We start from the raw sequence: 14,184 nt of genomic DNA on the forward strand, positions 1-14,184 counted from the left end.
ACTGGTCTCCCAGCTCCCATTCTCACCCCCCACAGGTCTACTTTCCAAAGAGAGGCCAGATGGTGTTTTTTAAAACTAAGTGAATGATAAGGACATGCATAACACCCTCCAACAGCTTTCCATCCACTTGGAATAAAATCTAAACTCTTTATCAGGAAGTTCAAAGTCCACGCCACACCCACTTATTTTATACCACTCTCCTCTTCAATCACTACATTCTAGAAACACAGGTCTTCTGTTTCTTAAAAGAGGCCAACCTCCGGGCATTTTTCTATGCTGTATGCTTGCCTGGAAGGCTTCTCCCCTAGATTTCTACAGAGCTGGTAAGTTCTCAAGGTTCAGTTCAAACCTGACGTTTTCAAAGAGGACTTCCCAGACCACCCTATCTAAAGTGACACCCCTTCCCACCCCATCACTCCCCATTTTTTTTTTTTAGCACTTTTCATCACTAGACAAAATTTTCTTCATTTATTTCCCTGTCTTCTCCCTCATTAGGGTGGAAGCTGTGTTTTGTTCACCCTGTGAATACAGTGCATGCAGTAAGCCCCCCAAAAGAATGTCCAGAGTATCCACTGACTATCAGCAAAGGAGCATCCTCAGGATGGGTTATTTTGTTCTTCTGTTAAAATGAAGAAAACATCTATTTAACCCCTACTGTATACTGGGCACTGTAAATCCATATCTTCCTTTCAGTGGTAAATTCACTAGCTCAAGGTCACACAGCTAGTGACTTGCAGACTTCTGAGTTAAATACTTGTTTGTAAAGCTCCTAAACCCCTCTCACCTTTCCTCCTTCTCAGGGGGAGGGTGGTTACGCTATGCCTCACTCTCATATTGCAATAACAACGAGAAAAATCAAATATTCCTAAACTGCTTTACAGTTACTAAAGCGTTTTCACATTCACCTCACTTAAGAAGAATACAAAGCACTTGCCCAGAAAGCCATACAACAGTAAGTAAAGTGCCTCAGAGTTCAATATCCCTCCCCTGAACCACAGTGGGGACTGGGGGAGGAGTCGGGGCCAAAGGAGGAATGGAATACTTATTTCTGGTACACAGGGACCGGGAAGCGGTGAGTCACAGGGTGAAGGCTTGCGCTATGTGAAACTCTGATAAAGCAACAAGAAGTGAATCACAGGGCTGGAAGGCACCTTCGGCCTCATGGAGGCCAAAGCCCGGCTGACGGATGGGGAAAATGAGGCTCAAGAAAAAAAAGAACTTGCTCAAGTTCACTCAGTAAGTGAATAGCGCCCGAACCAGGGGTTCTCCTCTCCCCCAGTCGCCTTTCCTCTCCATCGAGGCGGCTTCTTAAGAAGAATTCTGAATCAGGGGGATGGGGAGAGATCAAGGACTGCTCACGGACTCCACAGAGGGGTCGGGAGAGGGTAGGGGTGGGACCAGGAAGGACACAAGTGTTAGGATGGAGGGCAGAAATGAGCCAACGAGGCGGCGGCAGTATCTGGGAAGGTGGGTGAGGGCAGGCCAGAGGGAGGAGGAAAAGGCGGAAGAGAAACGAATAGAGTGAGGGCGGAGGAAGAAGTGCTGTGAAATTAGAGTCGAAAGGGCCTGGCAGAACGGGGAGAGCCTGAGACGAGACAGCTGGAATAGCAGTCTGACGATGGAGGAGTCCAGGGCTCCGGGAGACACTGAAGGGAGTCAGACGGGGAGGGGTCCCGGACCAGGAAAGGCAAGGAAGGGAGTCTGACGGGATAAGAGTTCCAGAATCTGAGCAAACACTGGGGCAAGTCTCACGAAGGTGGAGTCCGGGCCAGAGGAGTCTGAGGGGGCCGGGCCGACTCACCGCGCTTGTTTTTGGTGCCGTGCTTCTTGGCGGCTGTCAGCTCCTGCTCGATCTTCTTCTCCAGGAATTCCTGCTTCTTACTTAGCATCTCCTCCGTGTCCCGAAGCCTCTGGATGGCCTCCTGGGGGGTCGGGCCGCCCTTGCCGGCCTTACCCCCTCCAGCCCCGAACAGCTTCCCGAACACCGACATGGTTGCTGCTCGCCGCGCCGGCCTGCGCCGCCCGCTCCGGCTCGGCTCGGCTTCGGCGCCCTCTCCCCGCTCCCCGCTCTGCCGCTCCCTGCCGCCGCAGGCCTCTCCGCCACCTCCGCCCCGCAGCTGGGCCCGGCCGCGCCACCTACCACAGGCCCCCACGCCCGGCCCGGCCGGCGTCAAGGAAACACGCCACTGACTACAACTCCCGGTGGGCAACGCGCCGGCCGTCCCTCCAATCTAACGGAGGGTGGCGCGCTGCATGCCGGGAGGCTATAGTCTTCCTGCTTAAAGCTCTCGGCGGCGCGCTTTTTAGGTCTAGCTGGGGTCAAAGGGCGAGGTCGCAAGCTGGGAAATGTAGTCTCCTTGGAACCAGTTCTGTAGCGGTGGAAGAACAGGAAGAGAAGTAAGAATATTTTATAAAACAGTAATTAACGTTATGCACATTCTATGATCCAGGCATTGTGGAAAATGCTTTACATGCAATATCACATTTAATTCTCACAAGCCTGTGAGAGATAATACTGTTACTATTTTTGTAGGTGAGTAAGCAAGACTCAGAGAAATTGAGTGACTGACAAACTTAACTTAATAGCCTTCACATATGCTGTTTCTCTACCTGCAATGCCCGTCTACCCCGTATTCACCTAACACGTTCTTCGAAACCTAGTAGAGGCTAACAGCAAAGCTAGACTGCAAAGGTTCAAAACCCACTTTGAATACTTACTTGGGCAGTTACTTCCTCTACTCTGAGCTTTCCTTTCCAAAACTGTAAACTGGAGATAGCAGCAGGACCACCTCCAACCTTGTGTGAGATAGGGAATGTAAGTTGCTTAGTTAGCATAGGCCTAGCACAGTAGGTGCTCAGAAATGTATATTTTATTCTGGGTCGTCATTATGCACTATAGCAATTAAACCGGGAGAAGACTCAAAACTTTCAAAAGTAGCGGAATTGAGGATTTTTTTGCCCCTGCATTACAAAGGGCCAACTGGTTGTGGGGCCACATTTCATTGTTTTTCCTTGTCTTTTGCTGTCAAGAATCACTTCTACGGATTTCCTTGGTGGTCCAGTGGTTAAGACTCCGCGCTTCCAATGCAGGGGGCGTGGGTTAGTTCCCCGGTCAGGGAACTAAGATCCCACATGCCGCGCGCTGTGCCCCCCCCCAAAAAAAAAGAATCACTTTTCCATCTGTTAGCACTGAGGCTGTCTAGTACCCAATACTTCAACCAAGCCCACTAATCTAATTGGCTGCTTCCAATCTTTTGCGTTTGTTAGCCTTGCATGAAAACAAAGAGTAAAGCAGTTCTGAGTAAACCAGTTCTGAAGTGCTCTCCAATGAAGAAAAACTTGGCTTCTTTTTTATCCCTTCCTGGACTCTGTTGCTTAGGAACAGAGTTTCAAATAAATGAGAGCTTAATGGAACTTTTCCTCTATTATTTCACATATATGAGTCTTGTCTCCTCCCCAGACTATTATCTACATATAGACAAAAATATGCCTTGAATGTTGTCCTTGTCATTGTTGTTGTTGTAATCTGTCACAACCCCAGCCTGCACCTAAAGGTAACTACTCCCAGAGGATGAGAGAGTTCATCTCACCCAACTTTCCAGGTTGGAAGAAATTTTTCAAATGTAAGAGACATATTAGAACTGTCAAGAATTCACAGCAGCATAAATTGTGAAACATAAATCACACTTCTGTTTGTTTTGTAATTGAGACATTGCAATGTTTTTATCAAAATAAAAAACAAAAACGAGGCAGGTTCCATCAAGCCATCTAATGGGTACAGCAACCCCTCCATATCTAAGAAATCTGCCTCTCCCTCCTTATCTAAGTCATGCTGCAACCAGGCACACAGGTAGCAAAACATTTGCTAGCTTTGAGCCATGGCCCAAAGACTATATGAACAGTCTGACTCTGCAGACCTCACCACCATCAGTCTCATATTGCTGTGGGGTAAGCCGGGATGATAGCAGAGCCCCTAATGTCATAACTCTGGGAGCCCAGAAATACATCTTGGGAATATGATAGCAGAACATTCCGATTTAATCTTTAGTACCAACCCCAATTAATTGGTGTGTGGGTCACTCGGATTACTGGGTTGAGAAGAATTCTGAGTCTGCATCAGGACATCTCTTAAAAATGTTCTGAGATCAATTCATGATGTCTGCGGACTTCCCTGGCAGTCCAGCGGTTAAGACTCTGTGCTTTCATTGCAGGGGGTGCGGGTTCGATCCCTGGTTGGGGAACTAAGATCCCACAGGCCACGAAGCGTGGCCAAAAAAAAAAAAAAATTCATGATGTCTGCCTAGCATGTGGGATGGGAGGTAGTGACACATGGGCAAGGTAGCTGCCATCCTGGATTCAACTGCCTTGGTAGAGATTCATAGGGTGTATTGGCTCAATACTGGAGAGCTCTGGGCTTCCCTAGTCCTCATTTTTCTGGTCTCTTGGGCAAATGCACAGCCTTTTCAAACTGTGACCGACTGGTGTTAGCTCATTAAAAACTTTGTGAAAAGAATGAGCTACCAGTACTTGCAACAACTTGAATAACTTGCAGATATTATGCTGACTGAAAGAAATTAGACACAAAAGCCTGTATGGTTCCAATTATACAAAGTTCAAAAACAGGTAAAACTAATTTATAATTTGTGGTGATAGGAGTCAGAATAGTAGTTACCTCCTGGGATAGTATAGACCAGGAAGAATGACCATTGTGGGGTGCTGACAGGTTCAGTATCAAGATCCAGTGGTGTTTACATGTGTGTATACAAATTTATATTTTTATACTTAAGATCATTGTCCTTTACATACCTTATGTACTTAACTAAACACGTTACATTGCAATGTTAAAATATCTCTGGTAAGAGCAGCAATAGAAGCGTGCAGTTTTGATTTGTTTACCAAGTACCCTGCCTTCAAAAATCTCATCTTATTTCCACCCACCACAGCCCCATGAAATAAGCATTACTATACCGTCTCCATGTTATAGCTGAGGAAACTGAGAACCATAGAAGTAGAAAGTGCCCAAGGTCACATGGTTAAAGATACCCTGCCATATATTTGTAATTTTCTTTAAAAATATGTCAAGGAGGGAATTCCCTGGCGGTCCAGTGATTAGGACTCTTCACTTCCACTGCCAAGGGGCCAGGTCCGATCCCTGGTCGGGGAGCTAAAATCCTGCCGGCCCTGTGATGCAGCCAAAAAAAAAAAAAGTCAATAAAAGCTGAATTAATAAAGCCTATTATGAAGAATGGGTTTTGAATATGAATCATAAAAATTATTATGATTTGGTCTCACATAATTATACCAAGTCAAATACTGGGAACTTTGCTAATTTTTAGCTGTAAAAACCAAGCAGAGTATATCCAACATCCTTTCCTGATAAAAACACTCAACAAACTAGGAACAGAAGAGAAGTGTTCAATCTAATAAAGTCAAGTCTTGTACACTGAGAAGTACAAACTTTGTTGAAAGAAATTAAACATCTAAATAAGTTTAAAGACATCCCATATTCATGGATTGGAAGACATTATTGTTGGGTCACAAAACTCCCCAAATTTATCTACACATTCAATACAACCTCTATAAAAATATGAGCTGCCTTTCATTTCAGAAATGGATAAGCTGTATTTTAAAATTCATATGAAATTTTAAAGGGCCTTGAATAGTCAAAACAAAATTGGAGGACTCACACTTCCCAATTTCAAAACTTACTGCAAATCTACAATAATCAAAACTATGTAGTCCTGGTCACTCTCACATTCTGAGATGGGCTTCATTCTGTCAATGGAATGTGTATATTTCTAAAGAAATCTGCTTTCCCTCTACTTGGGCTCACTCTTGATTTCCTTCCTGAGTGAAGCCAAGGACCCTTACTTGGCGGCCCATCCCAGGGACTCTCCTGAGACCTGAAATATGACCACCCTCTTGCACCCCATTTTTTTCCCCTGCAACACAGCTGGCAGAACCAGGGAAGGAGGTAACTTGGGGGAGGAGGTAACTGGGGGATCTCAGAGGAACCGGGCCCAGGAGTCACCCTTGGGTCTCTCATCACAGCAGAGAGAAGCTCTCTGTGGAGCTCAAGCAGAGAAGCCAAGTCACGGCCTGGCCCTGGGGATGAGGGTGAGGGTAAGATTGGGTTAGCCACTTGCTCAGGGTGACAGTCTTGCTCCTTGACAAGCAAATGCACACCTGGTGGCAGGAACTTTCAAGAAAAGGCAAAACCCAGATGGTACCTTGTAGGCATCATTCTGGCAGGGAACATAGACCTTTTGTTCTGCATCAGAACCCACACTTGGCCTTCTCAAGATGGCCCCCAGTGGTAGGGACAACCTCCTGCCATGCCTTTCGCTGGGCTCCCTTGTTGTAATCTCTGACCTACTGTGACACTGTGTATCTGGTGCACGACCACCTGGATCTAACGGACCAGAGGGACACACATCCCCACGCACCGTGCTGGTGACACCATCTCCCTGAGGGTCTCCATGTTCAGCCTGGGAGCCCACCTCTCAGTCCCACGTTCTACATGCCTGTTCACGGGGAGACCTGCACTGGCCCTCAATGTTCCAGCCTCCTCCCAAAGCTCATGAACATTCCATGATCAGCGGCAGCTATCTGGTCGTTATTATTTACCCCGAACAATGTTCTGGCAGTCACTCTGCTGAGCATGCTGCCTTGTGACTCTCCTTCCAGAAGAGAATCGCTTTAAAGTTCACGTACACATTCCTCAATTCAGAGCGGAAGCTGAGAGACCTTTAAGGTAAGCCACCGGCTTGGTTTCAGGTGATTCAGACGGACTAGGCGCCCATGAAGAGCAATGTGGGGGAATCGGATTTAGGTGAGGTTTTTTTTGCGGGGGAGGGAGGGTATCTGGGATTGCTCCTTAAAAATATCTTCAGCACACACAAAAAAACCAATTTGTAGCTACATATGGTGACGCAGGTTAACTAGACTTATTGTGGTGATCATTTCACAATATACACAAATATTGAGTCATTATGTTGTAAACCTGAAACTAATATACAGTCAGCCCTCCGTATCCGCAGGATCTGTATCCATGGATTCAACTGAGGTTTGAAAATAGTAACAACAACAACAACAAAATCCAGAAAGTTCCAAAACGCAAAACTTGAATTTGTTGTGCACCAGCAACTATTTACATAGCATTTACATTGTATTAGGTATTGTAAGTAACCTAGAGATTATTTAAAGTATACTGGAGGATGTTATATGCAAATACTACACCATTTTATAATAAGGGACTTGAGCACCCTCAAATTTTGGTATCTGAGGGGGATTCTGGAACGAATTCCTGAAGATAGCAAGAGATAACTATAATGTTATATGTCAATTATATCTCAATAAAAAAATGCAAAAAAGCCCACGCCCATTAACAGATACAAACTACTATACATAAAATAGATAAGCAACAAGGATTTACTGTACAGCACAGGGAATTATGTTCAACATCTTGTAATAACCTATGATGGAATATAATCAGAAAAAAATATATAACCGAATCACTATGCTGTACACCTGAAACTAACACAATATTGTAAATAAACTATACCTCAATTTTTAAAAAGTTCTCAGTAAAACAACAAAGACAACAACAAAACCCAGACAAAACAAAACAAAAACAGTGTGGCCCTGACATAAAGATAGATATATAGATCAATGGAATAGAACTGAGAGTCCAGAAATAAACCCATACATCTATGGTCAATTGATTTGCAACAAGAGTACCAAGACCATTCAATAGAGAAAGAACAGTCTTTCAACAAAGTGTTGGGACAACTGGATATTCAGATGCAAAATAATGAATTTATATCCCTACCTCTCACCATATACAAAAAAGGACTCAAAATGGATCAAAGACCTAAATGTATAAACTAAAACTGTAAAATTCTTAGAAGGAAACATAGGTATAAATCTTGGCGACCTTCAATTAGGCAAGTTTCTTAAATATGACACAAAAAGCACAAGCAACAAAAGAAGAAAATAGATACATTGGACTTCACCAACATTAAAAACTTTTGTGCACCAAAGTCCATTATCAAGAAAGTGAAAGGACAACTCACAAAATGAGAGAAAATACTGGCAAATTCCATACCTGACAAGGGTTTAATATTCAGAATACATTTAAAAAAATTTTTTTAATTAATTTATTTTATTTGTGGCTGTGTTGTGTCTTTGTTGCTGCGCACAGGCTTTTCTCTAGTAGCGTTGAGCAGGGGCTACTCTTCGTTGTGGTGCGCGGGCTTCTATTGCGGTGGCTTCTCTTGTTGCGGAGCACGGGCTCTAGGCGCGCGGGCTTCAGTAGTTGTGGCATGTGGGCTCAGTAGTTGTGGCGTGCGGGCTTAGATGCTCCTCAGCATGTGGGATCTTCCTGGACCAGAGCTCAAACCTGTATCCCCTGCATTGGCAGGCAGATTCTTAGCCACTGAGTCACCAGGGAAGCCCCAGAATAGATTTTTTAAAAAGGAACTTCCCTGGTTGTCCAGTGGTTAAGAATCTGCCTTCCAGTGCAGGGGACACGGGTTCAATCCCTGGTCGGGGGACTAAGATCCCTCATGCCGCAGAGCAACTAAGCCCACGCGCTGCAACTGCTGAGCACGCAAGCCACAACTAGAGAGAAGACTGTGTGCCACAAAGAAGAGCCCACACACCACAACGAAAGATCCCGAATGCCACAACAAAGATCCCGTGCAACCAAGACCCAAAGCAGCCAAAAATAAATAAATAAATATTTTTTAAAAATAAATAAAATTATCTTTAAAAAAAAAGCTATTACAACTCAAAAACAAAAAACACAACCCAATTAAAAAGCACTGAATTGTACACTTTATTTTTTTTTTGCCATTATTTTTTTTAACATCTTTATTGGAGTATAACTGTTTTACAACAGTGTGTTAGTTTTTCCTTTACAACAAAGTGAATCACTTAAACATATACATATGTTCCCATATCTCTTCCCTCTTGCATCACCCTCTCTCCCACCCTCCCTATCCCACCCCTCTAGGTGGTCACAAAGCACGGAGCTGATCTCCCTGTGCTATGCGGCAGCTTCCCACTAGCTATCTAATTTACATTTGGTAGTGTATATATGTCCCTGCCACTCTCTCACTTCGTCACAGCTTACCCTTCCCCCTCCCCATATCCTCAAGGCCATGCTCCAGTAGGTCTGTGTTTTATTCCCGTCCTACTACTAATCTCTTCATGACATTTTTTTTTCCTTAGAGTCCATATATATGTGTTAGCATATGGTATTTGTTTTTCTCCTTCTGACTTACTTCACTCTGTATGACAGACTCTAGGTCTATCCACCTCATTACAAATAACTCAGTTTCATTTCTTTTTATGGCTGAGTAATATTCCATTGTATATATGTGCCACATCTTCTTTATCCATTCATCTGTTGATGGACACTTAGGTTGCTTCCATGTCCTGGCTATTGTAAATAGAGCTGCAATGAACATTTTGGTACATGACTCTTTTTGAATTATGGTTTTCTCAGGGTATATGCCCAGTAGTGGGATTGCTGGGTCATATGGTAGTTCTATTTGTAGTTTTTTAAGGAACCCCCATACTGTTCTCCATAGTGGCTGTATCAATATACATTCCCACCAGCAGTGCAAGAAAGTTCCCTTTTCTCCACACCTTCTCCAGCATTTATTGTTTCTAGAGTTTTTGATGATGGCCAATCTGACCGGTGTGAGATGATATCTCATTGTAGTTTTGAGTTGCATTTCTCTAATGATTAATGATGTTGAGCATTCTTTCATGTGTTTGTTGGCAATCTGTATATCTTCTTTGGATAAATGTCTATTTAGTTCTTCTGCCCATTTTTGGATTGGGTTGTTTGTTTTTTTGTTATTGAGCTGCATGAGTTGCTTATAAATTTTGGAGATTAATCCTTTGTCAGTTGCTTCATTTGCAAATATTTTCTCCCATTCTGAGGGCTGTCTTTTGGTCTAGTTTATGGTATCCTTTGCTGTGCAAAAACTTTTAAGTTTCATTAGGTCCCATTTGTTTTTGTACACTTTAAATAGTTAAAATGGTGAATTTTATGTTATGTGAATTTTAACTCAAAAAAAAAAGTGTGTTGAAGTAATGAAAAGAAAACATGTTTGGGGGTAGGGGATTAAGAGGTACAAACTATTATGTATAAAATAAGCTAAAGGATATATTGTACAACATGGGGAATATAGCCAAAACTTTATAACTATAAATGGAGTATAACCTTTAAAACTGTGAATCACTATATTGTACGCCTGTAAATTATGTAATATTGTACATAAGCAAAAAGAAAACATGTTTTGGTGCCTACCACACAAACCTAGTTTAGAACTGGGGCTCTTCCATTCAGCCATATGGCAAGGTGCGTCATCTGCCTCGGTCTCCCCATCTGTGAAAGAGACACTAACTTCCACACCAGGCCACAATCTGAGGATTCATTGAGAATACAGGTAAAGGGCCTGGCACAGAATATGCATCCAATATATATTTACACAGTAAATAAACAATAATGACAGGAATAGTAGTCAATAACATCTATTGAGCCCTCATGCTGAATCAGATGGCTTACATAGAATACCTCATTTAATCATCCCAACTATAGCTCGATGAGGTAGGTACGGATTACAGCTGAGGAAATAGAAGCTTTGAGAGGTTGAATGACTTGCCCAAGGTCACACCATTATTAAGTAGCGTGGCTGGCATCTATATCCCAGCAAGTAATAGAAAATCTTTATTGAGCACTTTGTTCTAAGCAAGATTCCAAACTGAGCATTTTATAAGAAATAGCTCATTTAGCCCACACAACAACTACATGAAATGAGCATTATTATCGTCCCTATTTTGTACATTAGATACTGGAGAAACAGAGAAGTAGTAGCTTGCCCAAGGTCACACAGCTTGTAGGGGCAGAGCTGGGATTCTTACTGTAAATACAACATGCTTAGCCACTATGCTTATACTGCCTACATCCAAACGAATAAATGGACAGAGAGATACACATGAAACCGAGCAAGAGCTCGTGTGCCCGTGATGCAGAAAGCCAAACTCTGACAGCGGGCGTTTGCAGCAAAGTAAGGATTTATTTGCAGGGCATCAAGCAAAGGAGTGGGAGACAAGTCTCAGATCCACTTCATCTTGGTCTTTGAGTTAGGGATGTTTTAAGGGGGAAGAACAAAGGAACTAGGATTAATCATTGTCTTGTGACATTTCTTAATCACGGTTTCAGGAACCAGGAGGTCTCCTTTTTATAATTCTCTGTCCAGGCACTCCATGGCTTGAGGATCTGTGGGCTCATCTTGCCCTAGAGAAACAATCTGAGTTTGTAAGTTAATGATGACGTAGTAGCAATTTTAGTACATTGATGATGTTATCAACAATAGCTGACTCTGGTTGATTAGTGTTCAGTTAGCACAGGATTGAGGCCAGAGGGGACGAAAAAGGGATTGAGGTCAGAGGAGACAAGCAGGGGAATAAAGTTTTGGATAGAGAGATTAATCATAAACTCAGTACGGGAACTCGGTTTCAGGGAGACTCGGTTTCACACATAAACAAACACATAAATAAAGTGTGATGGACATGGGAGCAAGTGTGACCTTCCTGGGGAACAGGCCAAAGTTAGCAATAGGGGTAGGTCAGACCCAGCAGAACCTGGACAGTGGGGAGTCGGGGGAGACTGTGCCCTGGAGGGGCCCCTGCACTTGAGCTAATGGTGGGTTACAAGACATACTTCATACCTCTTCAACTGAGCACGTGCAGGCCATGTGACAAGCACCAGGCCCTAGGGAGCCACATAGTTTCCAGTAATGGATTGATGACTCCTTGGTCCTCATGCCAGAGAAACCCACACCCTCACCAGGTCCAGGCCCAACACAGAGGTAGACTAGAAGTCCCCCTCCACTGGAAAAGAAAGGTCCACATCCAATCTCAGAATATCCTGTTGGCTCTACCCTCAAAATATATCCAGAACCCCACCTCTTCTCATCATCTTCACTGCTGTCACTCTGACTCATTTCATCATCATTTCTTGCCTGGATTTTTGCGGTAGCCTCCAGTGGTATGCAGAATATTGGCCTTCCAAAGATGTCCACATTCTATAGAATGTCACCTTAAGTGGCAAAAAGGGCTTTGCAGAAGAATTAAATTAAGGATCTTGAGATGGGGAGATTATCCTGGTGGACCCAATGCAATCGCAAGAAGAAAGCAGGAAGGTCAGAGTCAGAGAGAGAATGGAAGATGCTACCTTTCTGGCTTTGAAGCCAGAAAGGGGTCACAAGCCAAGGAATGCAGGTGGCTTCTAGAAACTGGAAAGGGCATGGGAATGGATTCTCCCCAAGAGCCTCCAAAAGGAACACAGCCCTGCCAGTAACTTGATCTCAGTCCATTAAGAACCATACCAGACCCCTGACCTCAACACTGAAAGATAATAAACTTGAGTTGTTTTAAGCCACAGAGTTTGTAGTAATTTGTTACAGCAGCAATAGGAAACTAATACACTTCCTCACTGGCCTTCCTGTCTCCACCCTTAGACCTGCTCCAGCACATTCTCTAAATGGCAGCCTCAGGGGTCCTTTAAAAAATACATGTCAGATCCACTGCTCACAGCACCCCTGATGGCTCCCCACATACCTCAGAGTAAAAGCCAAAGGCCTTTCAATGTCCCTCAAGTCCCTACATGATGTGTCATGATCCTCCCGTCACCTCACTGCCTTTCCAACCCCTCGCTCCAGCCACACTGGCCTCTCTACTGTTCTTCAAACACAGCAAGGCCCTCCAACCTTAGGGCATTGCTTTGCAAGGGCTGTGCCCTCTCCCTGACATGCTGTTTCCCAGATAACCACATGGCTCATTTCCTCTTCCTTGAGTCTTTTCCTCAATGTTTCCTTCCTAGTGAGGCTTTCCAGGCCACCCCAAATAATGCTGCAACCTGCCCCACACCCCATACTCCCCAAACCTCTACTTGCCTCTATTTTTTCTCTTTTCTACAGTAATTTACCACCTCCTAACATATTATATAATTTGCTTATTTACTTTGTTATTTATCTTCTGCTTCCTCTACGGGGGAACTCCACAGATCATTACCTGTTTGGTTCACGGTGTACTGCCAATGCCTAGAACTATGCCTGGCATATAGTAGGTGCTCATTAAATATTTGTTGAGTGAATAAATGAATGGACTGAGGTAGCTGTGACCTGGGGGTCAGGAGAGCTGGATCTGAACTCAGTTTGCCATGACAAGACCCTTTCGCTTTCTGGGCTTCAGTTTACTCTCTGTGATTCTATACAGAGAAGTTGGGCCTTGGCCTCCTGCCTCAGGTTCTGTGCCTGACCATACACCAGCCACCCTTGGCCAGTAGGGGGGTCACCCCCAACCCTGAGGTAGAATCTACTAAACTCCCTTGACACCACCACCCTTCAGGTCCTAAGAATCCACAGGGCACTTGCTGGCAGCCTTGGGGGTTGGGAGCATCTGCAGCTGCCACCTCCACTCCTTCCTCCCCAGGGGTGATAAAATTGGTGCAACCGGTTCTCCTGGGCCAGGCAGGATACCTGCTCTGTCAACTGAGACTTCCAAGCCACCGCCTTTGTCATTTGTCCCAGATATTTTCAGCTCCCTTTTAAGACAAAGGAAAGAGTCCTTTATACCAGACGTTACCTCCCAGCTCTCTCTCAGCCTATGTGGAGGATTCTTACTGGGGGAAACTTACCCTGGGCCTCTGTGAGGTGGGAGGAGGGAATGTGTGGAGGGGACCTTGTTCATTCAAACTATCTCAAGAAATATTGATCGAGCAATTCCTGGGAAGTTCTAGGCACTGTAGATATACCAGTGAACAAAACAGAAAAAAGCCCTGTCCTTGTGGGTTTCTAATGAGGGGAACAGACAATAAAGAAACGTCTAATATAATGTCAAGGGTGATGAATAAAAATGAAGCAGGGTAAGGGACTAGAGAATTATGGGAGTGGGTGGGGGTTATTTTAGACAGATTGGCCAGGGAAGGCCTCTCTGAGGAAATGACTTTTGGACAAAGGTGAATAGAAGGAGGGAGCCAGCCATAAAAAAATCTGGGAGAAGAGCATTCTAGACAGAGGGAACAGCAAGTGCAAAGGCCCTGAGGTAGGAACTAGTTTATATGTTGGAATAACAGCTAGGGGGCAGTGTGGCTGGAGTGGAGTG

The 14,184-nt window shown here is 44.2% G+C and overlaps 1 protein-coding gene across 1 annotated transcript in view; it reads right to left on the reverse strand.

Moving 5' to 3' along the window:
* CHMP4B (charged multivesicular body protein 4B) overlaps positions 1-2,172 on the reverse strand; it is a 42,653-nt gene extending 40,481 nt beyond the window's left edge. The window contains exon 1 of the mRNA XM_059039108.2: positions 1,802-2,172. Within this exon, the coding sequence (XP_058895091.1) occupies positions 1,802-1,991 (190 nt within the window). The 5' untranslated portion in view covers positions 1,992-2,172. The remainder of the gene's footprint in view (positions 1-1,801) is intronic.
* Positions 2,173-14,184: the final 12,012 nt, after the last annotated feature.

The sequence above is a fragment of the Kogia breviceps genome, chromosome 14 (assembly GCF_026419965.1).
Source record: "Kogia breviceps isolate mKogBre1 chromosome 14, mKogBre1 haplotype 1, whole genome shotgun sequence".
Classification (NCBI taxonomy): Eukaryota; Metazoa; Chordata; class Mammalia; order Artiodactyla; family Physeteridae; genus Kogia; species Kogia breviceps.